Here is a 27,563-nt window from a genome sequence, read left to right on the forward strand (position 1 = left end):
AAGGTTTCCTGAGCCTTCAAAATAGTATCTCAGTTTGGTTCACTAGGCTACACAATCATGGGGAAGACTGGTGAACTGACAGTTGTCCAGAAGACAATAAAATAACCAAAGACTTAAACTACTTCAGTCTGTGTGCATTTAATTTATTACACGAGTTTCACAATTTGAGTTGAATTACCAAAATAAATAAACTTTTCCACAACATTATAATTTACTAAGATGCACCTCTATATACAGTCATTCTAAAACATCCTGTAAGAAGCGTCTAATTAGAGGCAGGGTTTAGTTGAGGTACTCATCAAAGGTTTCATTAAGGCTTAAAATGAGCTGACTGTTAAAGCTGTTTTCTAAGATACAAGTTCACCACCTCATACAATTAAAATGATACATAGTATATTAATTTACACTTGAGAACAGAGACGTGGTGAATACATCATATGCATACACCAAAGGACTGCTAACACAGTATGATTCAGGGACTGTTATTAAAGCATTAGTTCACTCAAAAATGAAAATTATGTCTCCATTCTATGACATTTTGGATATCTCCCTCACCTAAGACACCTTATCAACTAGTCAGTTCATTAGCAGACACTGCTATACTTGTATTGTGTGTGTCCAATAAGGAAGACATAGAACGTGATATATATACAGTGTTGGGGAGTAACTAGTTACATGTAACGACGTTACGTAATTTAATTACAAAATTATTGTAACTGTAATTAGTAACAGTTACTACGAAAAAATTAGTAATTAAATTACAGTTACTTGTGAAATTTTTAACGATTACAAAGGGGATTACATTTGAATATTTACACAAATCCACATACAGATTTAACTGATTTCTTTCCCAAATTGCACTGACTATTCTGAGACATACCGCCCTAATAATTTCCGGGATGCGGAAATACAGTCTGGTTCGTAGAATCCAGTCATAAAAACGGAATGCCTAACGCGGACGGAATATCCCACATTTTGGATGACTAAATCAAAAGTGGCTCAGTACACTTGAATCAAAACATGACATGGACTAGTGTCTGTGAATATTAAGCCCCAAAAATGCAATAGCCTATATGACTTGCACATTCTGCCTGTCTGTGGAAATCAGGCGCCGACTGGACACCGGGAGAACTGGGACAATTCCCGGTGGCCTGGCAGCCGATTTTGCCCCACTATTTAATATCATTATTGTATAATTGCCTGCCGAATGTACTAAAGCGATCATTTGCGAATCCACCATTTGATAATTAAATCTCTAATAAGTCATGAAGTGTTAGTCATGACTCGCGCGCTCTCCGCGCCTCCGCCAAACGGTTTGGATCAGACTCGGAGTAATCAATGCGAGAGAGAGAGAATAGAGTGGAATGTGGAAGCGCACAGCTGGAGCAGAGAAGCAGAACTACTGTTCAGGGTTTTAGGTCAGTTTGTAAAGGTGTAAAGATGCTTTTTTGTCTTTGTTTTTTTTATTTATTTAATCAAGCAGCAGCACGTTGCTCACCAGTCATCACTCAAAATACTATATAAAGGACATCATTATTATCAGTTGTAATGTTACAGTAGGAATTTCTCTGAAACAAAATTCCGATTTTTTTATAGGTTTAGGGGGAGCTACGACAGACAACAACACAACCCTTACGAAAATTTACATTTTAATATTAAAAAAAAAAAATCCAGAGAAAATGGTTACTATTGTTTAAATGTGGTAACCAAAAATGTAAAATTATTTTGCATGTCCCCAAATTAAAAACCTTTTTTTTTATGTCAGGTATTGTCCATGAATTTGTTTGTATGAGTTTGAATTTTCCAGTCTGAATTTTTTTCCCAGTCCGCCCCTCCTGTAAATTAATGGCAAAGACATGGTTTCATTTACTACACATAGGCCTACTGAAGCTTGCAGTGTTTTCAACCTCTGCCATCTCAATATAGGAGTACACGAGCACATAAACATAATTTCTAGAACTGCTTTGTGTCACTTAATGTGCATTTTACTTATTTTGAGAAAACGTACTCGGTTACTGACGTAACCTCGGTTCTCTCTAGAAGAGGGAACGAGTACTGCGTCTTAACTAAGACGCTACGGGAAAAGTCTCTTTACACGAAATACTGAAGCAAAAAATTATCCTTAATTTTGAATTTTTGTAAAGCGCATTTGCAGCAGTACACAGCCATAGGCGAGACGGCTCGCTTGCTCATTGGCTGCTCTGCAGCAAGTGCACAGCCTATCCAGCGCATGCTGATGCAATATCAGACCAATTAGGACGCTTCGCGCCCATCACGCCACTTCCCGCCGAAAGGGTGTGGCCCAACCCTATAAAAGGAGCTCGAAAAGGCTGACTCACCTGATTTATTTCATCGCCGAAGCGAACCAGAGTGAATCGTACGCACGGCAGAGAACGCAGTACTCGTTCCCTCTTCTAGAGAGAACCGAGGTTACGTTAGTAACCGAGTACGTTCTCTTACGAGAGTTCTCTCGTACTGCGTCTTAGCTGAGACGCTACGGGAACCCCATGTAAAACGCCGTGCGCGCAGGGATCACACACCAATAAACCTGAAGCAACGCCCAGGATTTACAGTGCACAGTCACCCGAGGGACTCACAGAGAGCCCAGGACAGGAGAGGGGGAAAGCCCTCCGTCCCATATCTAGCAGCACCCGTAGATGCGGCAATACAATCATCACACAGTCGAGGCAAGGCCTGACCAATGTGGCAACGCGGGTCTTACGTAATACTGCCCATATAACAGTCGGCAGCGCATAACGCTCACAAACTCAGAATTCCCATCAGGGCCCTGATTTGGCTATACCGACAGCAGCCTCGCTTGCAAGGCGGGAACTTCCAGGTTATAAAACCTGATGAATGTAGACTGGGAGGTCCAACCTGCCGCCATACATATAACCTGCAAGGAGATCCCAGTAGACCACGCCCACGACGAGGCGACGCCTCTTGTGGAGTGTGCTCTGACACCCAGTGGGCACAGAAGGCCCTTGGAAGCGTAAGCTAACGCTATGGCGTCAACTATCCATCTGGATAGAGTCTGTCTTGAAACAGCCATTCCCTTGGAACGTCCACTGAACGAGACAAACAGCTGCTCAGTCTGTCGAAAGACAGCGGAGCGAGACACATAAGAACCCCAACAGGGCAAAGAAGACTCGAGTCTCCATCCTCTCCTGACACCGACAGGGCAGACAGGGCAATAACCTGAGCCCGAAACAGTGTGTTGAGGGACTTTGGCACATAACCGTGCCTAGGTTTGAATATGACCCTTGAGTCATTAGGCCCAAACTCCAAGCACGACTGGCTCACCGAGAGCGCGTGCAGGTCACCCACACGCTTCACTGAAGCGAGAGCCAACAAGAATACCGTCTTGAACGACAGATGCTGGAGGCTAATCGATTGGATAGGCTCAAAAGGGGGACCCTTCATGGCCTCCAAAACCGTCGCGAGGTCCCATATAGGGACTGACGGAGGTCTGGGAGGATTCAGCCTCCTAGCTCCTCTAAGGAAGCGGATGACCAAATCGTTCCTTCCTATTGACTGACCTAGCGCTGTTTCAGAAAACGCTGCGATGGCCGCCACATAAACTTTGAGCGTGGATGGGGCTCTGCCCTTATCCAACAGCTCTTGCAGGAAGGAGAGAACCTCCGTCACCTCACAACTAAGGGGTGAACATCCCCGAGCTGTACACCAGCTGGAGAACACCGACCACTTCGAGGCATACAGCCGTCGCGTCGACGGAGCCCTAGCCTGAGTGATGGTATTTAGCACTCCCACTGAGAGATCAGCGGGTAACCGTTGAGCGCCCACACATGGAGGGACCACAACTCCGGTTGAGGGTGCCAAATTGAGCCCCAGGCCTGCGAGAGGAGGTCCCTCCTCCACGGCACTGGCCACGGGGCGATGTCTGCTAACCGCATCAAATCTGGGAACCATGGTTGGTTCTTCCAAAAAGGTGCTACAAGCAGTATGGAACATCTCGTTTCTCTCACCCGTTCTATCACCTGCAGAAGGAGGGAGACCAGAGGGAAAGCATAAAGAGGGCAGCACGGCCATCTCCTTGACAGCGCGCTTTCGTTCTTGGAAAAGAACGCGGGGCAGTGAGCTTTTTCGTGGGACGCGAAGAGGTCCACCTCCGCCCTGCCAAATCTCTCCCACAACAGCCAGACTGTTTGCGGGTGTAGAGACAATTCGCCCGTGGGAATGTTGTATCTGGACAGCCTGTCTGGACCCAGATTCTGTAGCCCAGGCACATGAACTGCCCTCAGCGAGCGCAAGTTGCACTGAGCCCAAACCAGGAGGCGTTCCGTCAGCCTGTACAGGTTTCGGGCCCCGAGACCGCCCTGGCGATTTATGTAGGACACCACAGACATGTTGTCCGAACGGACTAAGACGTGGTGGCCCTTGATTCGGGGACAAAAGCGCGTCAGCGCGTTCTCCACTGCCAGCATTTCCAGACAGTTGATATGTTGGAGCTTTTCCCGTTCTGACCACAGGCCAAAGGACATTCTGCCCTCGAGCAGCGCTCCCCATCCTGAAGTGGAGGCGTCAGTCGACACCATCTTCACTTTCGAGAAAGTCCCCAGGCTTACACCTGATTGGTACCAGTCGTTCGCTGTCCAGGGTTTCAGGGCTGTAACGCAGCCTTGATTGATCTTGATTGATTGATCGCACTTTCAGCCAGAACTGCAGGGGGCGCATGCGGAGCAGGCCCAGCTGCAGAACCGGAGATGCTGAGGCCATGAGACCCAGCATCCTCTGACATTCTCTGAGCGAAACAGTCACGCCGCAGCGGAGAGAACTTACCGCGCGCTGCATGCTCAACGCGCGCTGTGGTGACAGCCGCGCCGTCATGGAACGTGAGTCCAGAGCTAAACCCAAAAACAGTATCGTCTGACTGGGGTTCAGCGAACTCTTCGCCCAGTTGACACTGAGACCGAGTCTCTCGAGGTGATCAAGTAAAACGGTTCTGTGCTCCACGAGCTCCGCTCGTGATTGAGCCAGAATTAGCCAGTCGTCCAAATAGTTCAGCACTCGCATGCCTCTGAGTCTGAGAGGAGCGAGTGCTGCGTCCATGCACCTCGTAAACGTACGAGGAGCTACGGACAAGCCGAACGGCAGGACTGTAAACTGGTATGCCTGGCCCTCGAAGGCAAATCTCAAATATCGCCTGTGATTTGACGCTATCTGTATTTGAAAATACGCGTCCTTCAGATCTATTGACATGAACCAGTCTCCCCTGCGAATATGCGCGAGGAGCTTCCTGGTCGTAAGCATTCTGAAACTGCGTTTCACCAATGCCCTGTTCAGCTTTCTTAGATCCAGTATGGGCCTGAGACCCCTGTCTCTCTTGGGCACCAGAAAATATCTGCTGTACAGCCCCCCCTCGCTTTGAGCTTGAGACACAGGCTCTACAGCCCCTTTGCTCAACAGTTTTGATATTTCGGCCCGAAGTAGGTGTGCTACTTCTGTTTTTCCCGTGGTTTCGACGCGCGCCAAAAGCGCGGAGGGCGTCGAGAAAACTGTAGCGAGTAGCCTCTCTTTATAATGCCTAGCACGTCTCTCCTTCGCTGAGCGGGGCTCTGCACTAGCCGCACGAGGGCATCTTTAAAAAGACGCAGCTCTTTTATGAGTGTGCGTCGCAGGGCGAACACACACAAGGATATAAAGGATATAGGCGCCGGACAGCGCAGCAGGAACGGCAGTGGAAGGCGGCGAGGGCCAGCAGCTTCAGAATGGCTCGTCCCGCTGATATGCTTCTCAGACGGCGCTTGCTTCCTCTGTGATCCAGCGATGCGTGAGCTTCGCTGAAGAGATGAAAAATCAGGTGAGTCAGCCTTTTTCGAGCTCCTTTTATAGGGTTGGGCCACACCCGTTTTGGCGGGAAGTGGCGTGATGGGCGCGAAGCGTCCTAATTGGTCTGATATTGCATCAGCATGCGCTGGATAGGCTGTGCACTTGCTGCAGAGCAGCCAATGAGCAAGCGAGCCGTCTCGCCTATGGCTGTGTACTGCTGCAAATGCGCTTTACAAAAATTCAAAATTAAGGATAATTTTTTGCTTCAGTATTTCGTGAAAAGAGACTTTTCCCGTAGCGTCTTAGCTAAGACGCAGTACGAGAGAACTCTCGTAAGAGAACTATCATCATATACAGAGACAGCAGTTTAAAAAAAAACACCAATGTTTCAGGAGTTTAGTACACAGAATACGTCACATGCTTATTAGATAACTGTATTTAAGTTGATGTACTGTATATGCACTTTAATTTTCACAAATTTAGAAAAGTAATCAAAAAGTACTCAAAAGTAATTAGTTACATTACTTTAATAAAGTAATTGAAAAAGTTACACTACTATTACATTTTAAACAGGGTAACTTGTAATCTGTAACCTATTACATTTCTAAAGTAACCTTCCCAACACTGTATATATACAAACCCAATTCCAAAAAAGTTGGGACACTGTACAAATTGTGAATAAAAACATAATGCAATGATGTGGAAGTTTCAAATTTCAATATTTTATTCAACATAGATGACATATCAAATGTTTAAACTGAGAAAATGTATCATTTTAAGGGGAACATAAGTTGATTTTAAATTTCATGGCATCAACACATCTCTAAAAAGTTGGGACAAGGCCATGTCTACCACTGTGTGGCATCCCCTCTTCTTTTTATAACAATCTGCAAATGTCTGGGGACTGAGGAGACAAGTTTAGGAATAGGAATGTTGTCCCATTCTTATCTTCTACAGACTTCTAGATGCTCAACTGTCTTAGGTCTTCTTTGTCGCATCTTCCTCTTTATGATACTTCAAATGTTTTCTATGGGTGAAAGATCTGGACTGCAGGCTGGCCATTTCAGTACCCGGATCCTTCTTCTATGCAGCCATGATGATGTAATCGATGCAGTATGTGGTCTGGCATTGTCATGTTGGAAAATGCAAGGTCTTCCCTGAAAGAGACGACGTCTGGATTGGAACATATGTTGTTCTAGAACTTGGATATACCTTTCAGCATTGATGGTGCCTTTCCAGATGTGTAAGCTGCCCATGCCACACGCACTCATGCAACCCTATACCATCAGAGATGCAGGCTTCTGAACTGAGCGCTGATAACAACTTGGGTTGTCCTTGTCCTCTTTAGTCCGGATGACATGATGTACCAGTTTTCCAAAATGAACTTCAAATTTTGATTCATCTACTGAAGTGGACAGTTTTCCACTTTGCCACAGTCCATTTTAAATGAGACTTGGCCCAGAGAAAATGCTTGAACTTCTGGATCATGTTTAGATATGGCTTCTTTTTTGACCTATAGAGATTTAGCCGTCAACGGCGAATGTCATGGTGGATTGTGTTCACCAACAATGTTTTCTGGAAATATTCCTGAGCCCATGTTGAGATTTCCATTACAGTAGCATTCCTGTATGTGATGCAGTGCTGTCTAAGGGCCTGAAGATCACAGGCATCCTGTATGGTTTTCTGACCTTGACCCTTACGCACAGAGATGAAAAATCAGGTGAGTCAGCCTTTTTCGAGCTCCTTTTATAGGGTTGGGCCACACCCGTTTTGGCGGGAAGTGGCGTGATGGGCGCGAAGCGTCCTAATTGGTCTGATATTGCATCAGCATGCGCTGGATAGGCTGTGCACTTGCTGCAGAGCAGCCAATGAGCAAGCGAGCCGTCTCGCCTATGGCTGTGTACTGCTGCAAATGCGCTTTACAAAAATTCAAAATTAAGGATAATTTTTTGCTTCAGTATTTCGTGAAAAGAGACTTTTCCCGTAGCGTCTTAGCTAAGACGCAGTACGAGAGAACTCTCGTAAGAGAACTATCATCATATACAGAGACAGCAGTTTAAAAAAAGACACCAATGTTTCAGGAGTTTAGTACACAGAATACGTCACATGCTTATTAGATAACTGTATTTAAGTTGATGTACTGTATATGCTTTTATTTATTATTCTTTAATTTTCACAAATTTAGAAAAGTAATCAAAAAGTACTCAAAAGTAATTAGTTACATTACTTTAATAAAGTAATTGAAAAAGTTACACTACTATTACATTTTAAACAGGGTAACTTGTAATCTGTAACCTATTACATTTCTAAAGTAACCTTCCCAACACTGTATATATACAAACCCAATTCCAAAAAAGTTGGGACACTGTACAAATTGTGAATAAAAACATAATGCAATGATGTGGAAGTTTCAAATTTCAATATTTTATTCAACATAGATGACATATCAAATGTTTAAACTGAGAAAATGTATCATTTTAAGGGGAACATAAGTTGATTTTAAATTTCATGGCATCAACACATCTCTAAAAAGTTGGGACAAGGCCATGTCTACCACTGTGTGGCATCCCCTCTTCTTTTTATAACAATCTGCAAATGTCTGGGGACTGAGGAGACAAGTTTAGGAATAGGAATGTTGTCCCATTCTTGTCTTCTACAGACTTCTAGATGCTCAATTGTCTTAGGTCTTCTTTGTCGCATCTTCCTCTTTATGATACTTCAAATGTTTTCTATGGGTGAAAGATCTGGACTGCAGGCTGGCCATTTCAGTACCCGGATCCTTCTTCTATGCAGCCATGATGATGTAATCGATGCAGTATGTGGTCTGGCATTGTCATGTTGGAAAATGAAAGGTCTTCCCTGAAAGAGACGACGTCTGGATTGGAACATATGTTGTTCTAGAACTTGGATATACCTTTCAGCATTGATGGTGCCTTTCCAGATGTGTAAGCTGCCCATGCCACACGCACCCATGCAACCCTATACCATCAGAGATGGAGGCTTCTGAACTGAGCGCTGATAACAACTTGGGTTGTCCTTGTCCTCTTTAGTCCGGATGACATGATGTACCAGTTTTCCAAAATGAACTTCAAATTTTGATTCATCTACTGAAGTGGACAGTTTTCCACTTTGCCACAGTCCATTTTAAATGAGACTTGGCCCAGAGAAAATGCTTGAACTTCTGGATCATGTTTAGATATGGCTTCTTTTTTGACCTATAGAGATTTAGCCGTCAACGGCGAATGTCACGGTGGATTGTGTTCACCAACAATGTTTTCTGGAAATATTCCTGAGCCCATGTTGAGATTTCCATTACAGTAGCATTCCTGTATGTGATGCAGTGCTGTCTAAGGGCCTGAAGATCACAGGCATCCTGTTTGGTTTTCTGACCTTGACCCTTACGCACAGAGATTGTTCCAGATTCCTTGAATCTTTGGATGATATTATGCACTGTAGATGATGATAACTTCAAACTCTTTGCAATTTTTCTCTTAGAAACTCCTTTCTGATATTGCTCCACTATTTTTTGCCGCAGCATTGGGGGAATTGGTGATCCTCTGCCCATCTTGACTTCTGAGAGACACTGCCACTCTGAGGCACACCCAATCATGCCAATTGACCTAATAAGTTACAAATTGGTCCTCCAGCTGTTCCTTATATGCACATTTAACTTTTCCGGCCAACTTTTTGGAATGTGTAGCTCTCATGAAATCCAAAATGAGCAAATATTTGGAATGACATATCAAATTGTCTCATTTTCAACATTTGATTTGTTATCTATATTCTATTTTGAATAAAATATAAGTTTATGAGATTTGTAAATTATTCCATCCCTTCCATCATTGAGTGAAGAATGTGTTTTCTCATGTGTATAAGGCATGTGGGTTATCTTGTAAGTGTTACAGCTGCATCTTTCTTTGAAAAGTGATGACATGGCATGTCCTTTCACCTGTTTGAACTAAAGTAAAATTTCAACACTGCAGACACTGCGTTTTCAATTTTGAAGCCTATCCTTGTACTATTATGACTGTGTGAGGTCCATGCAGAGATGGCGTGTTTAGGTAAGAACTATTCCCAATGTATCATGAGAAGGCAAGGTCTAGAGAGACAAAAATAAATAAATGGTTTGCTGAGATGGAAGAGCTACCCTGATTTTAAAACTATCTGAGCTGGGTCACATCACCAAAAATCAGTAGCTACCTCCAGTAATGCTCCTTAGGCTGAATGAAAGTGAAACCCTCCAGCAAAGTTCCAGTTTCTAAAAGAAAGCTATCTCAAAAGAGTGGAGGCAAAGAGAGGACTGATGATTCATGATTTAATGGATTCATGCCCATGACCCTGTATAGGAGTAATTGGTCTCATTCATGAAACATGAGAAGAATTAATTCATCCTTGTAAACCATTCTGCCAATAATTCACTGTGGAATTGCACAAAAGAATGATTTTAAAAAACGTTTGATTCAGAGGATTTGCTTGTGTTGTGTGATTGAAGCTTTGATTGTGTAACATAAGATTGATTGATTTATTGATTTGTGTATGTATTTATTTGGCATTTGTGCATGCCGTATAATTACTACATAATTTTAAAGTATTTTGAATAGTCAAAGAACAGTATGTTTGTAATCTTATAGTCAAATATTATAAACATAATAACCCAAGAAACCATACGTAACCGAGACGTTCCCTTTCAGTCGGTCACTCTCGACGCCACGACGAAGACCGACGAATATGGGATCCCTATCAAAGCGCCATGGGTGCTTATATATATATATTTTTTTTAATTTTATTTAATTTAAATTTTATGTTATTAAACCACTTCAAATATTGAGTTATATATGTAATGCACCATTTTTCTTTTATGAATGATAAAATGACAATTTATTATTTGTATTATTATTATTATTGTTATTTATTTTATTTTTTTAACAGTCACTTGTTGCCACCTAGCACTTGCAAATTTAGCGACTTTGTTGCTACATTTAGCAACTTTTCAAACTGGCTTTAGCTGCTTTCCATGGAAAGAAGTTGGCAACACGTTGGCAATGGAAATGATGCAATCGACACAAATGTTATTTGAAGCACCAGTTACTTTCAAAAGAACACTTGCTCTATTTTGATCGCTACCATTGACATCAATGTATATATCCGAACTATAAACTTTCATCACAGTATTTATGTGATAATATATATTCAATTTTAATTCAATTCAAGTTAATTTGTTTAGAGCTTCTTAGGATACAAATAGTTGCAAAACAACTTTACAGAAAGTTAAGTTTCTACAATATTCAGTAGTTTGGAAAAATATTAGTGGTGGGCATAGATTATTATTTTTTATCTAGATTAATCTCACTGAAATGTTGGAATTAATCTAGATTCATCTAGATTAAAATGGCTCATTTGATTTCTGCCTAAGGCATTCAGAATATGTGTGCCACCCAAATAAAATAATGACTAAAAGTAACGTTAAGTCTTTGAGAATGGGTTTCTCAAGCCAGATGGTGCATTAGACCAGGGGCTCATCTCCTGTTTCCAAAATGCATCACAAACTGCTTGAGAAAGCTGTAAACTAATTCCACATTGCACAAGGTGCAAACAACCTTATGCCTGTTTCACACATAATCCGTCTGCAGTGCATATGCGTTGCATATTTTTTTACGCACCCATGTTAACGATTCCAGTGTTCACGCGGTTGAGGTCCGTCAGTGCGTTCCAGGAGCGGAGTATGAGTCCGTGCTGCTTCAGCACAAGATACGAACGCACACGGGAAGCATACGCACTGCAGACGGAGTGTGTGTGAAACGGGCGTCACACTCCGTCTGCAGTGCGTTTGCGTTGAGTACTTTTTTATGCACCCATGTTAACGGATTCCAGTGTTCATACTGCATGCAGTTGCGGTCCATCAGTGTGTTCCAGGAGCGGTGCGTCTGCAGCAGTGCAGTGATCGTTTACGTACCGAGTCTATTTTTGCTGTGCTGCATGCGCAGAATTAAAGTGACAGCGCATTGTTCGCGGTAAAAATGTTTTAAGTTTTAATTTTAAATGTTTGTGATAGCCTAACAAGAAAAGTAGGCTAATGTTGTGTTTAAGCAGCTTGTTTCAGAAACTTATTATAAAAACCTAGCAGTCAAATGCATGAGTAATACGTTGTTTATATTTGAATTTAAATATGTCTATGAAAGATTGTTACTGTACTGTGATGAAAGAGTATCACAATGCTAAAAAAGCTTTTTGCTTTTTGCTTTTTTTTTTTTACATGATTTGATATCAAAGTAATGGACAAATGTTGTGTTTTGTGGATTAAACAGCCGCGGATCAGTAGCGGACTGCATACGCGTCCTGTGTAGAAGCACAATGAGTCCGTGCTGCTTCAGCACCACATACGTAATGCGCACAGACTGCATACGCACAGCAGACCTATTATGTGTGAAACACTTGTCGAGGTTTCCATTGGGAAGCTTCTTTAATAAAAAAAATAATAATTCCCTGAAGCCAACCCGGCGGCATCTTAGCTGCATCCATATGTGATGTGGTAATTTCACAGTAGGCATTACACACAAGACTCGTTCTTGTCCCCTACAGATTCAGCTAGGTATACATCCGCACTAAAATATCAAGGTGAAAGTCATCATAGCTCGCGTAGTATAGACCCAGCTCTCAGAATAGATTAATGGCTATATTTTTTTTTATCGCCCGATAAGAGTCTCACGTTAACGCATCACGTTAACGCCGATAACAGCCTACCACTAAAAAATATACATTAAAAACTTAATCAAACAGACAATGAATGCTATTAACAGCCATTATTATATGATGCAATCAAACTTATAGCAAAATTTGGTAGTTCTGTATGTTATTTTAGGGTTGGCATTATCCTATTTACATTTATTGAGATGTCAATCCCGTGTCAGAAACAGAGAAACAAACAGAAACATAATTAGCATAGCTGCTGTTTCAACAAAGTAAATTGAATTTGTTTAACCCAAGCTAAAGAATAAAAATGCACATTTGATCAGACATAACTGCAGTCCAAGATTATTTAAATGCCTGGCCAAAGAGATGTGTTTTTAAACTAGATTTAAACAGAGAGAATGTGTCTGAACCCCGAACAATAACAATATCAGGAAGGCTATTCCAGAGTTTAAGAGCCAAATGCGAAAAAGCTCTACCTCCTTTAGTGGACTTTGGCTTTTTGGTAGGATAGCATAGGATAGCAGAGTTTTGCGACCTTGGGGAACATGATGGATTGCAGTGTGGTAGAAGACTAGTTAGGAAAGCAGGAGCTAAACCATGTAGGCCTTGTAGGTAAGTAATAATATTTAGTAAGTGATACAGAACATAATAGGTAGCCAGTGCATAGACTGTAAAATTGGGGTAATATGATCATATTTTCTAGACCTAGTAAGGACTCTAGCTGCTGCATTTAGGACTACTTGTAACTTGTGTATTGAAGATACAAGACAACCACCTAGCAGTGCATTACAATATACCAGTCTAGAGGTCATGAATGCATGTAGCTTTCCTGCATCAGAAACAGGTAACACGTTTCGTAGCTTGGCAATGTTTCTAAGATGGAAGAATGCTGTTTTTGTAACATGGGAAATCTAATTTTCAAAAGACAAATTGCTGTCTAATATAACACCCATATTTTTGACAGTAGAGGAGGTAACAGTACATCCGTCTAGTTGCAAATGACTGTAAGACAGAAATTATACTGTGTAGCTGAAAAGACTTTTGTGAAGCTGTTTTATATCTAAACATGCTAACTGACTATTCTATGTCTTAGCGTCAGCGCGAACATAGATTTTAATGTTCTGGTATGATAAAAAAAAAAAAAGGTTTAATAGGCAAATTGTTGTCATTTAGAAATGAGATTACATGGTTGTTTGAATTGAGGTCGCATTTTTTTTTTTTTTTTACTATTAATAGTGCAGCTCTATTGTCATAATTCTTCTATGGATTTGGCCATCTCAATTGCTTCTGTCTCTTCGGAAGAGCACTGTGTGGACCATGCCATCTGTTGTTTTTGAATCCTTGTTTGGGCAAAAATCTCTGGGTTATTCCGAAATAAAGATTTGCTACTAGCACAGTAAAGTAAACAATAAAAATAACTGTCTTAAAACATTTGTTTGTTACTTTATTTATTAACTTTTTGAAACAAATGCCTAAAAAATCAATGTACCTAAGGTTTTTTGCACTGCACACATATGCTATATTTATTTTCTATTATTTTCCCACTAAATATCTGTACTTTTCATATATCATTATTTAGGAGCCGAGTCGCTTCATGTGATATCTCATGATACTTAGAAGTATTTCCATTTTAAACTGGAAATGTAATATTATCTCCATTTTTAGTACCTCCACACTTCCCATTATCTGTAATCATTCTGGAATCCCTTTGTGGTTGTGTCCGCTAACAACCCCTAAAAGAGGATTTCTTATCATTTTTTTTTTCATCCAGCATGAGTGAACATAATAATAAGACTCTCTTTCTCTGCTGTGCAGAGATGAATCATGTGTTCCCTAAATTAAATCAAATGGATTTTTAAATGACTTAGGCTGGGGCTGCAGGTGCTCTCAAAAGAGGATAGCAGTTCAGAGTGCATTGCAGTGTTCAGGTGAAGGCAAGACTGCTATCCATTTCTGCTTGGTGTCCTGGCAACAAAAAATAAAAAGGGACTGAGAATTTAAAAAAAAAAAATTGTGAAATCCACAAACATTTTCTGGTTTCTCTGAATAATAGTGCAGACATATTTGTAAGTATAGCTGGCTTATGTGAGGTCTGTAAACTGGGTCTGTATAAAAGGTGTTTATTGTGTTTGAACTGGTTTTGAGGATGACAAACTTGGCATTGCTCAAGGATTTGGTGAGAATGCATCTGTAGAGTGTGGCATATGAGAATTAGTGGAGTATGTTTGACGAGAGTGACAAAAGCCTGTAAATGAAAGATTGTACGGAATGCATTTTATGCAAATGACTAACCTCGTGTACACACTTATCTAGAATACTCCAAATTCACTAACATAGGATGAAGTTAAGAACAAATTGATGTGCATACGCATGTGTAAATTAGGTGGAAAGTTTTTGTCTGAATGTGCACTTAACCCTCTGGAGCATACAAATAAGCATACAAATAATTAACAAATTTATTAGTGAATGAGACTCAATGTGCAAAGAAGTTCGGTAGCAGTGCCAAATAGGTTATTTAGTATGTTCCAATTTAAACAGTCTATGAATAATAGAAACTGCAGTAACATTGATTTTATGTGTACAGGAGTTCAAATTAAGAGAAATACTATGCTGCATTACTAAAATGATAAGATTTAAATGAAGAACAGGCTAATGCAAGACAGCTAATAGGGCAGAATAACGAATGACGGTAAATTTCCAACAGAAATGTTCTTTAATAGACCTTGAATATTACGTTGATAACAATCAACATGGAGGATGTACAGCTTCATGCTAATGGTTGATTTTATGCAATAGGCTGTCTCAGTGATTACAGCTGCCAAGAAACTTTAGGAGCTGCTAAGGACCTTTCATAGCTGTCAAGAACACTGTGTGGTCTCCAGAAATTATACAAGCCACACAATTTTATGGAGGAAGGATGAATTAGAGCTTTGTTTTGTCTTTTCTTCCTTTTCTATTGGAGCAAGTGATTAGCATGGTTATGTCTAGTGCCTGTTGTGTGATCCTTACCCACTGACAGATGGTGTTTCATAACGTGCAACGCCTTGGTGCTCAGTTTTTAATGCAGCATACAGAGGCAGATGAGCGTTGGGCAGTTGTTATTTTAACTGAAAAAAGTCAAAAGTTTGGGGTCACTAATTTAACTTTTATTCAGAAACGATTCATTTAATTGATCAAAAGTGACAGTAAATACATAAATTTATGTTTTATAAAGATTTCTACTTAAAATAAATGCTGCTGTTTTATGAACTTTATGTTTGCAATCACAGGAATAAAATGGATTGTAAAATATATTCAAATAGTCAACAGTTACTGTTAACAATACATTATAGCAATGTTTCATAATACTTTTGTTTTGACTGTTTGTGATCAAGTGCAGCCTTGGTGATCATGAAAGACTAATCTCAAAAACATCTCACACGCACACACACACACACATGCGCATATATATATATATATATATATATATATATATATATATATATATATATATATATATATATATATATATATATATATATATATATTTACCTACAGCTGTGATAGCAGCGCCTGGTAACTGTCTGCAAGGAAAATAATAACTTGCGTATTTACATATTCTGGTAATCATCATATGTTGTGATCAAAGAAGAAGAAATTAAATCATGTGGGTTTGGAATTATAGGAAAGTGTGTAAATGATGACAGATGACCAAACTCTTTCAACATATATATATATAATTTTCTTTTCTTTTTTTCCCCCTCTTTGTCCTTCTGGCTTTGTGTTGCATAATTAATTATCAGATCTTCTCTTTTACTAAGCAGCATATAAACCTTGTGAAGAGACTTATTAAAAATGCATTGCATTGTGATTTTGTACCTCATTAAGTTGACAATGTGCATAATGTAACGTGGTGTACCATCCCATGGATTTACCTACAGCTCTTCTGCACTATTGTGTATATTTAAATGTGTATAAAATGAAACCAGTTAATAGAATTCCATTTTGTATTATTTTTTTTTTTTTTTTTTACATTATCTCAGAGTAGTTGACAACAAACGTGTGCATCTTATCTGTTACATCTATGCAACTCATTTAGTCATAAAAGCCTTCTATATTTAATGTTTGCAGAGATAAATTCGTTTTCAGTGAGTCATCTTTACGCTTACCTTGGCATTTGGCTTTGTCATTATACACTATTAAAATTATAGTTCAATGGTTCAACTCTCATCTTGTAACAATCTTTCAGAAGATATTTGAATATCATTGGCTTTATTGTTGTCAAAGCCTCAAGGTTCCGAGTTTCAAATTGTGAAAAAGATGCAGTCTGTTTCTCACACAAATCTGTTGTTTGGCTTCAGGAGATATGGAATATTGTACACAAGCTTATGTGGACTTTATGAAACTTTATGGTGATAGCAGCGCCTGGTAACTGTCTGCAAGGAAAATAATAACTTGCCTATTTACATATTCTGGTAATCATCATATGTTGTGATCAAAGAAGAAGAAATTAAATCATGTGGGTTTGGAATTATAGGAAAGTGTGTAAATGATGACAGATGACCAAACTCTTTCAACTCATTAGCACAGAAGAGCAGCATGTCAGTTTCATAATGTAAAGGATGTGAATTTGATAACATTGCTAGATAGAGATGTAAGATTGTTAGCCTCACAGTGAGATGCCATACAGAATTTTTTGAAGGAAAAAATGGTTTATCTTCTTTCAATGAACTATATACACTCTAAAAACTGCTGGGTTGAAAACAACCCAATTTGGGTTATTTTGGCAACCCAGCGCTGGGTCAAAAAGGGACAAACTCAACGCTGGGTTATTTTAACCCAACCAGTTGGGTTATCATGTTTAACCCAGCCTGCTGTGTTGCTTTTTTTATGGTTTAAAATGACTACATTGCAGGGTTTCAAAAACCAGAGCGGGTGTTTTTTTTATCACTGTATTTCAGAAGGAAAACTACTGTATTTAGAAAATGTTCAAATTCATTTCGCATGTAATGCTTGATGAGGCAGCGTTTGTGAGCTCAGTGCTGCTTTGCAGCCGTTACGGGACAAACCTACCTTTCCCGCTTAGCGCCTCCTGCTGGCAGAAAATGAACTTGCAGGGTGCCCCCACCAATTGAGTGTAAGGATGTGGGAAACAATTCATTGCTACGTTAAAATGAACTAAAATTGAGCTAGGCATTAAACCTACAAATATTGTTCATTTTAAATATCACTTTTACACACAAATAATAATTATCAAAAGGAAAATATTTATTAAAAACAAGAGAAAAGTCAAAAAGTAACATGTAAGAAGAAATGCAGAAAAAGATGGCATTAACAGCTACAGTTCATAAAGCATTGAACATTTGTTGAATATAACTTAAGATCAAACTGGACTTTGTTCAAATGTATATATTGTATAAAAATATAGGAAAACACTATTATACAATACATTTACAATTAGTTAGGTTCTTTATCAACTATTCTGTAATGGCAGTACACAAATAAACCACAACATTAACACTGATATTATAACTTTTATGTGTGTGAAAGAATGTGAGCATGTGTATGAATGACAGAGTGTAAACTCTTCTGCTAAACAACACAGAACAAGCATTTAACATTGTTTTTACAAATTATACACTTACAGTTTCTTTCATAGTCCATGAATACAGATCATGCATCACTGTCAATTTCAATGATCTCTTCAGAATAATTGATGTATTCATCAGCACATGTGACATCTTCTAAATCATCCAGAGCACCGTCCTCCTTTAAAACCACTGCTGCATCAGTAGGGGAAAGGACGTGCTCTTCTTTGACCAGCATTCATCCAGTCACTGCCTGCTTTTCATCAGCGGCCTAAAAAGAGAAACACATTTGAAAAAATAAAACATTTAATTAAACTATCCATTTTCAGGTAGAGGTGTATTCACATCCGTAAGGATAGGTAAATAATCTGTGTTAAAGTTTCAACACTTTGTGAGGTTGTTTGATGTCTCGGTCCACCACAGCTCTCATGAAGGCTAAAATGACAGCACTAGTGAGAGGGCATGTGATATTGTTTGAATAAATATATTGCTTTCAGAAAGCTTCTTTACTGAAACATTAAACAGATATGACATTCACATACCTCACAAATGTTCATGTATGTAGATGGTTGCTCTTCAAATGGTTAGTTCACCAAAAAATAAAAATGGTCATAATTTACTCTCCACATGTTGTTCCAGACCCATACAAACTCATTTTTGGAAAACAAATAAATATATTAAATATTATCTTAATTTGTGTCCTCCATTGCTAGTCTGGGAGACCAGTATTTTATTTTGAACATACATGTTTGCTATCATATAATTTAAGATTTATTCATTTATAAATTTCAGAATGAATTCTTTATTAGGCTTGACAATACTGATTATCTAGACTATAAATGGATTAACAAAATTATGAGAAAATGAAAAATATATTCATTTCAATATATTAAAGTCTTATAGGTTTGGAATGGCATGAGGGCAAGTAAATTATTTTTTGTTTGAACTTTACCTTTAAGAGGGAAGACCAAGAATGATGACTCTCCAGATCAGACAAGACAACTCCAAAGTTGGTTTGAGTTCTGCAATGAACAACACAGACATCAGTGGTTTTAATTAATATGAGCACGTAATCACACTGTTGTTGCATCAAAATGTGAAGTAAACCGACAGGAGACAACAGAAACATTTATTTTCTAAAAATAACTTACATAAAATCTCAAAAGAATGATGCTCTCCCATGTCTCTGGCTTTTAACATCTACAAAAACAAAAAAACAAACATTATTTTACTCTTAGTAAAAAAAAACAACAACTGATAACATGAAATTATGAAGTTTAATTACCTTAAACTATCTTTCCCTCTCTTCAGAAGAAGCTGAGAAAACCTCCTCACACAAGCAGACTTCTTGGTCCTTAACTCCAGTTAGAGTTCTGCAAAGAGGGACATCGATGGTTTCAATAAAAAATGAACATATAATCACACTGTTGTTGCATCAAAATGTGAAGTAAACGGGCAGGACACAACAGAAACATTAAAAATAACTCACATCAGTCTCAAAAGAATGAAGTTATCTTGTATCTGGATTTCAACATCTACAAAAACAAACATTATTTTAGTCTTAGTAAAAATAAAGATAACTTGATGTTATTCTGAAGTTTACTCTCCTTAAACCCGTCTGTCCCTCTCTTCAGAAGATCACCTCCTCCTCCTCACAGTCTGAGACTCTCACACAAACAGCTTCTGTGTCTTTAACTCTCGGCGCGAGGACAATGAAGATACAAGTTGGACAAGTCTGAAATATTACATGTAAAACATACTTTTAACTGTTACCACTTCAACAGCCTCAAAATAATTATGCTAGCCTTTACTACACAATGCCGTTTCCTTTTGGAGACAAACATATATTCAGTTTAACTTTAAAAAAATTAACATGAGTGTAACCGTGACCATAACCGTCTATTAACGCCTCAAATAGTAAAGATAATGTAAAATCTTATGTAAATATGACTAAATACATTCACGGACGTTATATTACAATTATTTCTTCCATTCAATAACGTTAAATAATGCCGTTAAGACCTCCGTGTCTGAGGCGAAAACCGCGTCCGTTTTTAAAAAAAAAATATATATATAACGTTAAGCTTCCTTTGTTTCCGCCTTTCATAAAACCTTCCGCCTTTCATACAACCGGGTAAACAATAAACGATAACTTTACCTTTTGAATCTTTACTTACCATAGTCTTTCACTCGCTTCTGGCTTCTTTCACGCTGAGAAAATGGCGGCTGCTCGCACTGGAGATGTACGATCTCGACGTGACGTGCGTGCTCTCCTTCACGTCCGCGTTCTCAACCCAGCCCCGCTGTGTTAAAACGCAGACCAATTTTCAACCCAAACTTGGGTTAAAACATCCCATCCTATCCAACGGCCTCAACCCATCATTTGGGTTGAAAAAACAACCCAGCGTTTTTTAGAGTGTATATATATGGTTCATTGGCTCTCTCCACAAAATAATTTCTGTAAGATGCTACTATAATGCACATAATTTTCACTTAGAAAAGCATTTTACACACTAGCTATCTTCAGATATGCAGTTGATTGTTGACACTCAATCAAGCAAGCTGAACCAGCTATTGTTGAAGCAGGGTTGGAACTGAAGTCAGCAGGATGGTAGATCACCAGGCGTGTGATTTGAATGTACTGAATTTTAGTTTGCTTATTGTGTCCAAGCATGATCTTTTTTATTATTATTATTTTTATTTTATCTTTTTTCATTTATATTTTTTATCTATAATACATCCCTTCTAGAAAACAGGGAACTGTATTGCAGTTACAAACACTGACTAGCAAAGACTGACTTGTCTCAGTGTTGTAAAGTATAGGTGCCTCAAATACTCTAAAGTTATAAACCCAACTTTTTGCAATAAAATCAACCAGACAATGGATCACATGAATAACAATGACACAAGTTCTGTGACATGTAACGTATTGAGAGCCAAGGGTCACACTTTATTTTAAGGTCCAATTCTCGCAATTAACAAGCCCATTAACTATGACTTTTGCCTCAGTAAACTCCATATTTGCTGCTTAATAATAGTAAGGTAGTTTATAAGTTTAGGTATTGGGTAAGATTAGGTATTTTACATATTCATGTAGAATATGATCATGCAGAATATTTGCTGTAGAAGCAATAATAAACAGCCAATATGTTAATAATAGGCATGCTGATATGCAGCTAGTTAATAATGAGAATTGGTCCCGATACTAAAATGTTACAGAACCAAAGAAAACATAATCCTTCTTCACAGAGGAATCGTCTTGTGATCATCTAGCAAATCTAATGTAGGATTGTGTTCTGCTTTTGAATTGAAAATAACTGTCTATAAGACACCTGGAACAATACTGCATGTAAGGCTCAAAGTGTGAAAAAAATTGTCATGCTGCTGCATTATAAAGAATGATATCCTTTAACCCCAGCAGTAAACATGATTCCCTTGACAGTCTTTAGTGATGCCCTTTCCATGGACTCCTGATATGGCTCGAGTGGGACAGAGCTGTACAGTACACACATACACACACTCCTGGCCTGTATGCCGAGAGCCATTGATGAAATATTTATACAGCTTTTATGAGACTCCGATGCAATCACTCCATCAGCAGGAAGAAAGGGAAGCTTCATTTATCACATCCTGTCAAGACAAATGGAGGGATGTGTTGAGAGAAAGGCCCTGTATCAAATGGCACCCTAAACCCTCATGCTCTTCCTCTGAGTCTGCACTTTCGTGACGTAATGACTATCGGGTAGAAGTTGCACAGTATGCTGTGGAGCTTGCCACAATGCAGGCTCGGCAGAAGTGTGGATCATGGGGGCATAACCGTCGCAAGCTCCCTTTTTAACATTAAAATGACACCCAATGGTATAGTGGACTTAACAGCCATGCGCACATGGCAGCCATTGTAAGTCTGCAAGACCGAAAGTGCACATGAAGTGTTCCATTTGGGAAAGGGCAAAAGAGATAAACGCTGAAAAAAAAATTTAATTTTATTTATTTATTTTTGCAGAAAAGCAAGATACATTTGCTTAAAGAGCAAAACTGATCAAGTTAAAAATCAAGACTTTCCAGAGAATGATTTTTGTTTAAAGAATGATTTTACTCAAGATACAAATATATAAAAATATATATATTAAATTTGCTTATTTGGTCATTTTGTATTGCCAGGAGAATTTATCATACTTTAGTTTAATGTTAAATCATCATTATTAACTAAGTATCAACAATGACTTCTGCCTCAATATACTCCTTATTTGCTGCTTATAAATAGAAGTAAGGTAGTAAGGTAGTTGTTAAGTTAAGATGTCGTAGGGATCTAAAATATGGTCATGCAGAATAAGGCATTAATATGTGCATTGTAAGTACTAATAAACAGTCAATATTCTAGTAATATACATTACATGATAGGTGATATATAATATGGATTTTGCTATATGTATTTACTTTCCTGTGTTTTATCACACAGGGTGATGAGGTCTTGACCGTCATAAAGATGAAGGCCCAATGGCCGGCCTGGCAGCCCCTTAATGTGTAAGTAACTGTCATGTATTGTGTTTGCACTGTGCAGGTTTTATATCCGTTTCTCTGTTGAATAACATCTCATCAAAAATAAGATCTCTCTCTTTTTTTCTTTCTTTTCTTTTTCTATAGAGAGTACTTAAGCTCTTTACAAAGTTAAATTTCTCCCCAGACAGCAACAACTGTGTTTAGAGTGCTCTGCTTTCTCTTTATTTAACATTTAAGTGCATCTAAATTGACCAATGCTTCGAAGCATGAAGAATTTCAAATTTATAATGCTGTTTTCACCTCATCGGGTATATTTGGGTGCATTAGGACTTGAGAGTAGACAGGAAATTGCTTTTGAATTGACTCAGAGTGTTATGAAATGCTCAGTATGAGGCAAGAAGAGCTTGAAGTGCTTGAGACCAGAGCTATGAATTTCTTTCTTCACACTACGTAATAAAACACATGTTATCATTTTACTTTATAAGAGCAATTCATGTCCAAAAAGCTTAATTGGATACATGTTTTTTTCTTTATTTCTCTCTCTCCTTTTGTTGTCCTCTCATCTTCTCTGCTGGTCTGTTGCTCAGTAGCTATATATTTAGAATAGTGGCTAATGCATACTCTGCTGCTGGAACTTTCCAGAAACCTTGAAAGGCTTGAGTTGAGTTGATTAGCAGTGCGCTGACAGGCAGACAATAAAATAATAGGTTGTCAGTGAAAGCAAAGTCTCTAATTAGCTGCATGATTTGTTAAAGCATGTATTTGTGTGTGTCTGTGTGTTCTGTCTCTTGTAAAGGGTGGAGTTGGATGATTTCATTTTCCTTAAGGAAAATGCTTTATAACAGACTTTGCTTTCTTGTTAAGTAATAATGACACAAATTTTCATTTAAAAATTATATATGTCAGACATGCAGTGCTATTTTAAGAGCACTGTTTGTTATTTCAAATCCATTTACTGTACACATCAAGCAGTCTTATTAATTATGTGATCCCTGGAAAAGAATGAAGTTTTATGTCTATGAATTAAAAAATGCAGGTCATGTAAGCATATATAATTTTTTTTTTTTTTTGAGAATGTTCCAAATAAAATATTCAATAAGGCCCTGATAAATAAATTTAATGTGAGCAGTAACTATGCAATTATAGCAATAAAGATTTTAAACACAGTGTGTGAGTGTGTGTATTTTGGGTGTGTACAAAAACCTTGTACACACCCAAGGTTTGTGTGTGTGTACAAAAACCTCCCTTTGTAAAACTGGTTTAAAAATAAACAAAGTTATATATATATATATATATATATATATATATATAGTAAAAATGCAGAAAGTTTCCTGCAAGGGGTAGGTTTAAGTGTAGAGCGATATAATATACAGTTTGTACAGTATAAAAAAACATTAAGCCTATGGAATGTGTGTGTGTACTGGTATATATGGTTTATGAGGACACAGATGTGTATAATGACATGGGCACTACGACGTAAATATGGTTTTTGAGAACACTTCCTGTGTCGTTTTCTGAAATAAAAAAAATAAAAAAATGTTTAATGTAAGTGTATATGCATAATTAATAAGCATGCATAAGCTTGCCTCCTGGCCTCTAAATTTTATAATTCCAAAATTAGGAATTTTCCTCCATAGGAGCAGGTTAATGATATAGAAATAAGCAATGTTTTGAATTTTTGTAAAGTCTTTTGTCGTCTACTAATTTTCCACAATACATTTAAATTAATTTATCAACATATGACATCTGTCACAAACACGCCAGGTTCCTCCTCCACACAATCACGACGCACACCTTCACCTGAGTACTAATCACCACCACCTGATCCGCATCACCTTCATCCACCTCAGCACCACAAAAGCCACACACACGCACTCAGTCATTGTCCGGTCACGTTCGCGACAAGATCATTCCTGCGCTAACTATTAGGACTAACTCCTCTTTACCTTCTCTCCAAGGATAACCTCCGAAGTCTCTTCTTCCGTCTTCTCTCCAAGGATTACCTCCAAGATCCTCCCAAAGACCCCACGGTGCGTGTGTGTGGTACCCTCCTTCCCGGCACGGATCCCAGCACCCATCCACTCCTTACTTCCCGCTCCTCTGCTTGTGTCCATTTAATAAACTACATCTTTCATCTGTTACTCCTCTGTCTCCGAGTGATCCGTAACAGATGACCGGACCAGCACCGAGAGACACAAGCATGAGCCTCACGGATCCCTTCCAGGAATTAGTAGATGCACTCCGCCGTACACTTATGTTAGCACCTGCATCACCACCACCAGTGAGCACTTCCGCGGATCCTATCATCCCTCCTTCACCTGCCGTGCACACCAGTCCCATGGCACGGCCAGCGCCCTACTCTGGTCCGGCGGAGGAATGCAGCGGATTCTTGCTTCAGTGTTCACTGTTCCTGGAGATGCAACCGCTCTCGTACCCTACGGATCGAGCCAAGGTAGCTTTCATTATCTCCCAGTTACAAGGCAAGGCTTTACAATGGGCAGACTCTCTCTGGACCCAGAATAATCCTGTAACCCAGTCATATTCTAGCTTCATCGAACACTTCCGGGAAGTTTTCGGCAAACCTGCCTGGGACTCCTCTATAGGTGAGAGATTATACAACTTGAAACAAGGGAATATGTCTGTCAATGATTATGCCTTGCAGTTCAGGACTCTGGCGGCCTCTAGTGGATGGAACGAACAGGCCCTTCTCACTACCTATCGCCAAGGATTGGAGCCCAGAGTGCGGTTGCATCCCGCTGCATACGAGGATACCATCGGCCTCGAGCGATTCATCCAGCTGTCCATCCGCTTCGCCACTCGTATGCAGTCGTGCTTAGAAGAGCACCAGGGCCAGGCGCATTCCTCCTCTCCGCTCTGCCGGCCAGAGAACGTCAGCTCCCCAGAACCAGCCAGCGAGCCCATGGTCGTGGACTCCTACCGCCTCACTATGGCGGAGCGTCAAAGACGGCTGGCCCAGAATCTTTGTCTGTACTGTGCAACTCCGGGGCATACCATAGCTGGGTGCCCCGTCCGTCCTCCTCGTCCCATGGTGAGTGCCATCCTTCCTTCACGATATTCTATGAAACCACTCACCACTGTTGTGACACTTACTGCGGCTGATGTGTCTCTTCCAGTTTCCGCACTCCTCGATTCTGGGTCAGCCGGGAACTTCATCTCTGGCGCCCTCTGCCGTCAACTCAGTCTCCCAACCTCGTCCACGGCGGCCGCTTACCAAATCCACACCATCACCGGCAGGCCGTTAAGCAAGAAGTATGTACGCCACTGCGTGGGTCCAATCTCTCTCCAAACTGGACTCCTTCACCATGAGAACATTCATCTGCTGGTTCTGGAGGATTCCACCGCTGACGTCATCCTAGGGCGCCCGTGGTTGGAGCAGCATAACCCGGTAATCTCCTGGAAGACCGGAGAAATCCTGAAGTGGGGCGAAGCCTGCTTTCAATCCTGTATCTCCGGCTGTCCAGTTCACGTGGAACGTCCCTCCGAGTCACTACCAGTCTACACCACCTCTATTGAAAGCCCTGTCGTCAACCAATCCATCTCCATACCCCAGTGCTACGCCCCCTTCAGTGATGTTTTCTGCCCGAAGCGGGCCTCCAAGCTGCCTCCACACCGGCCATGGGACTGTGCCATAGATCTGCTGCCAGGTGAACCAGTGCCTAGGGGACGGATCTATCCCCTATCCGTTCCCGAGGAGAAGGCCCTGGAGGATTACATCAGGGAGGCGCTGGCTCAAGGATACATCCGCCCATCTACCTCCCCTGCTGCTTCGAGTTTCTTCTTCGTGGCCAAGAAGGATGGAGGTTTGCGGCCATGTATCGACTACAGAGGCCTGAATAAAATTACTCAGAAGTTTCGCTATCCTCTTCCCCTCGTCCCAGCGGCCCTAGAACATCTCCGTGGTGCCACTGTATTCTCCAAGTTGGACCTCCGCAGCGCGTATAACCTCATCCGGATACGCGAGGGGGACGAGTGGAAGACCGCCTTCATCACCCCTACTGGCCACTACGAGTACTGCGTGATGCCGTATGGGCTAGTAAACGCCCCCTCCTTATTCCAGGATTTCATGCATGAGGTGCTCCGGGATTTCCTCCATCAATTCGTCCTAGTGTATATCGATGACATCCTGATATACTCCAGGAGCCAGGCCGAACATCGACGCCACGTTGTGGAGGTCCTGCAACGCCTGAGGGACTTCCAGCTCTACCTAAAAGCAGAGAAGTGCTCATTCCATCAGCCCTCAGTGCAGTTCCTTGGCTATACCATCGACCGCAGTGGCATCCGGATGGACGAGGGGAAGGTAAGCACCGTCCGGGATTGGCCCGTTCCTACCACCATTCAATTCAATTCAATTCAAGTTTATTTGTATAGCGCTTTTTACAATACAAATCGTTACAAAGCAACTTTACAGAAAATTATGTTTCTACAATATTTAGTAGTAGCTAGTAGTTTGTGCACGTTTGACAGGATTTTAGAAAAATTAAAATAATAATAATAATACAAGACGTAGTCAGCTAGATGATGAACTATCAATATTATTAATTAATAGTAATTATATGATGCAGTCACACATGTAGCAATAATTGTTAGTTCTGTTTGTTGATTCAAGGTTAGGATCATCTGGGGTCCTCTGAGGGTCAGCATCATCTCTTCTCAGGTGTTCTGGATCCAGACTGGAGCTTGTGTAAATCCTAGTTACCACGGGATGTAAATCCCGTGGCAAAACATAGAAACAAAATAGAGACATCATTAGCATAGCTGCTGATCCAACAAAGTAAAATTAGTTTAACCCAAGCTAAAGAATAAAAATGCAGATGCAACTACACTCACAATTTAAGAGATACATTATTCGAATGCTTGGCGAAAGAGATGCGTTTTTAATCTAGATTTAAACAGAGAGAGTGTGTCTGAACCCCGAACATTATCAGGAAGGCTATTCCAGAGTTTGGGAGCCAAATGTGAAAAAGCTCTACCTCCTTTAGTGGACTTTGCTATCAT

General features: G+C 40.0%; 1 protein-coding gene and 1 long non-coding RNA gene across 2 annotated transcripts in view; one reads left to right on the top strand and one right to left on the bottom strand.

Annotated features, from left to right (window-relative positions):
- Positions 1-20,342, bottom strand: part of LOC132101326 (uncharacterized) — a 963,607-nt gene extending 943,265 nt beyond the window's left edge. Inside the window, exons 1-5 of the long non-coding RNA XR_009423158.1 lie at positions 20,225-20,342; positions 19,533-19,782; positions 19,333-19,420; positions 19,199-19,247; positions 19,000-19,069 (exon numbers count right to left, since the gene is read on the bottom strand). This is a non-coding gene — a long non-coding RNA (uncharacterized LOC132101326). The remainder of the gene's footprint in view (positions 1-18,999; positions 19,070-19,198; positions 19,248-19,332; positions 19,421-19,532; positions 19,783-20,224) is intronic.
- spon1a (spondin 1a) overlaps positions 1-27,563 on the top strand; it is a 245,139-nt gene that overhangs the window by 173,626 nt on the left and 43,950 nt on the right. The window contains exon 7 of the mRNA XM_059506198.1: positions 22,507-22,571. Within this exon, the coding sequence (XP_059362181.1) occupies positions 22,507-22,571 (65 nt within the window). The remainder of the gene's footprint in view (positions 1-22,506; positions 22,572-27,563) is intronic.

The sequence above is a fragment of the Carassius carassius genome, chromosome 23 (genome assembly GCF_963082965.1).
Source record: "Carassius carassius chromosome 23, fCarCar2.1, whole genome shotgun sequence".
Taxonomy (NCBI): Eukaryota; Metazoa; Chordata; class Actinopteri; order Cypriniformes; family Cyprinidae; genus Carassius; species Carassius carassius.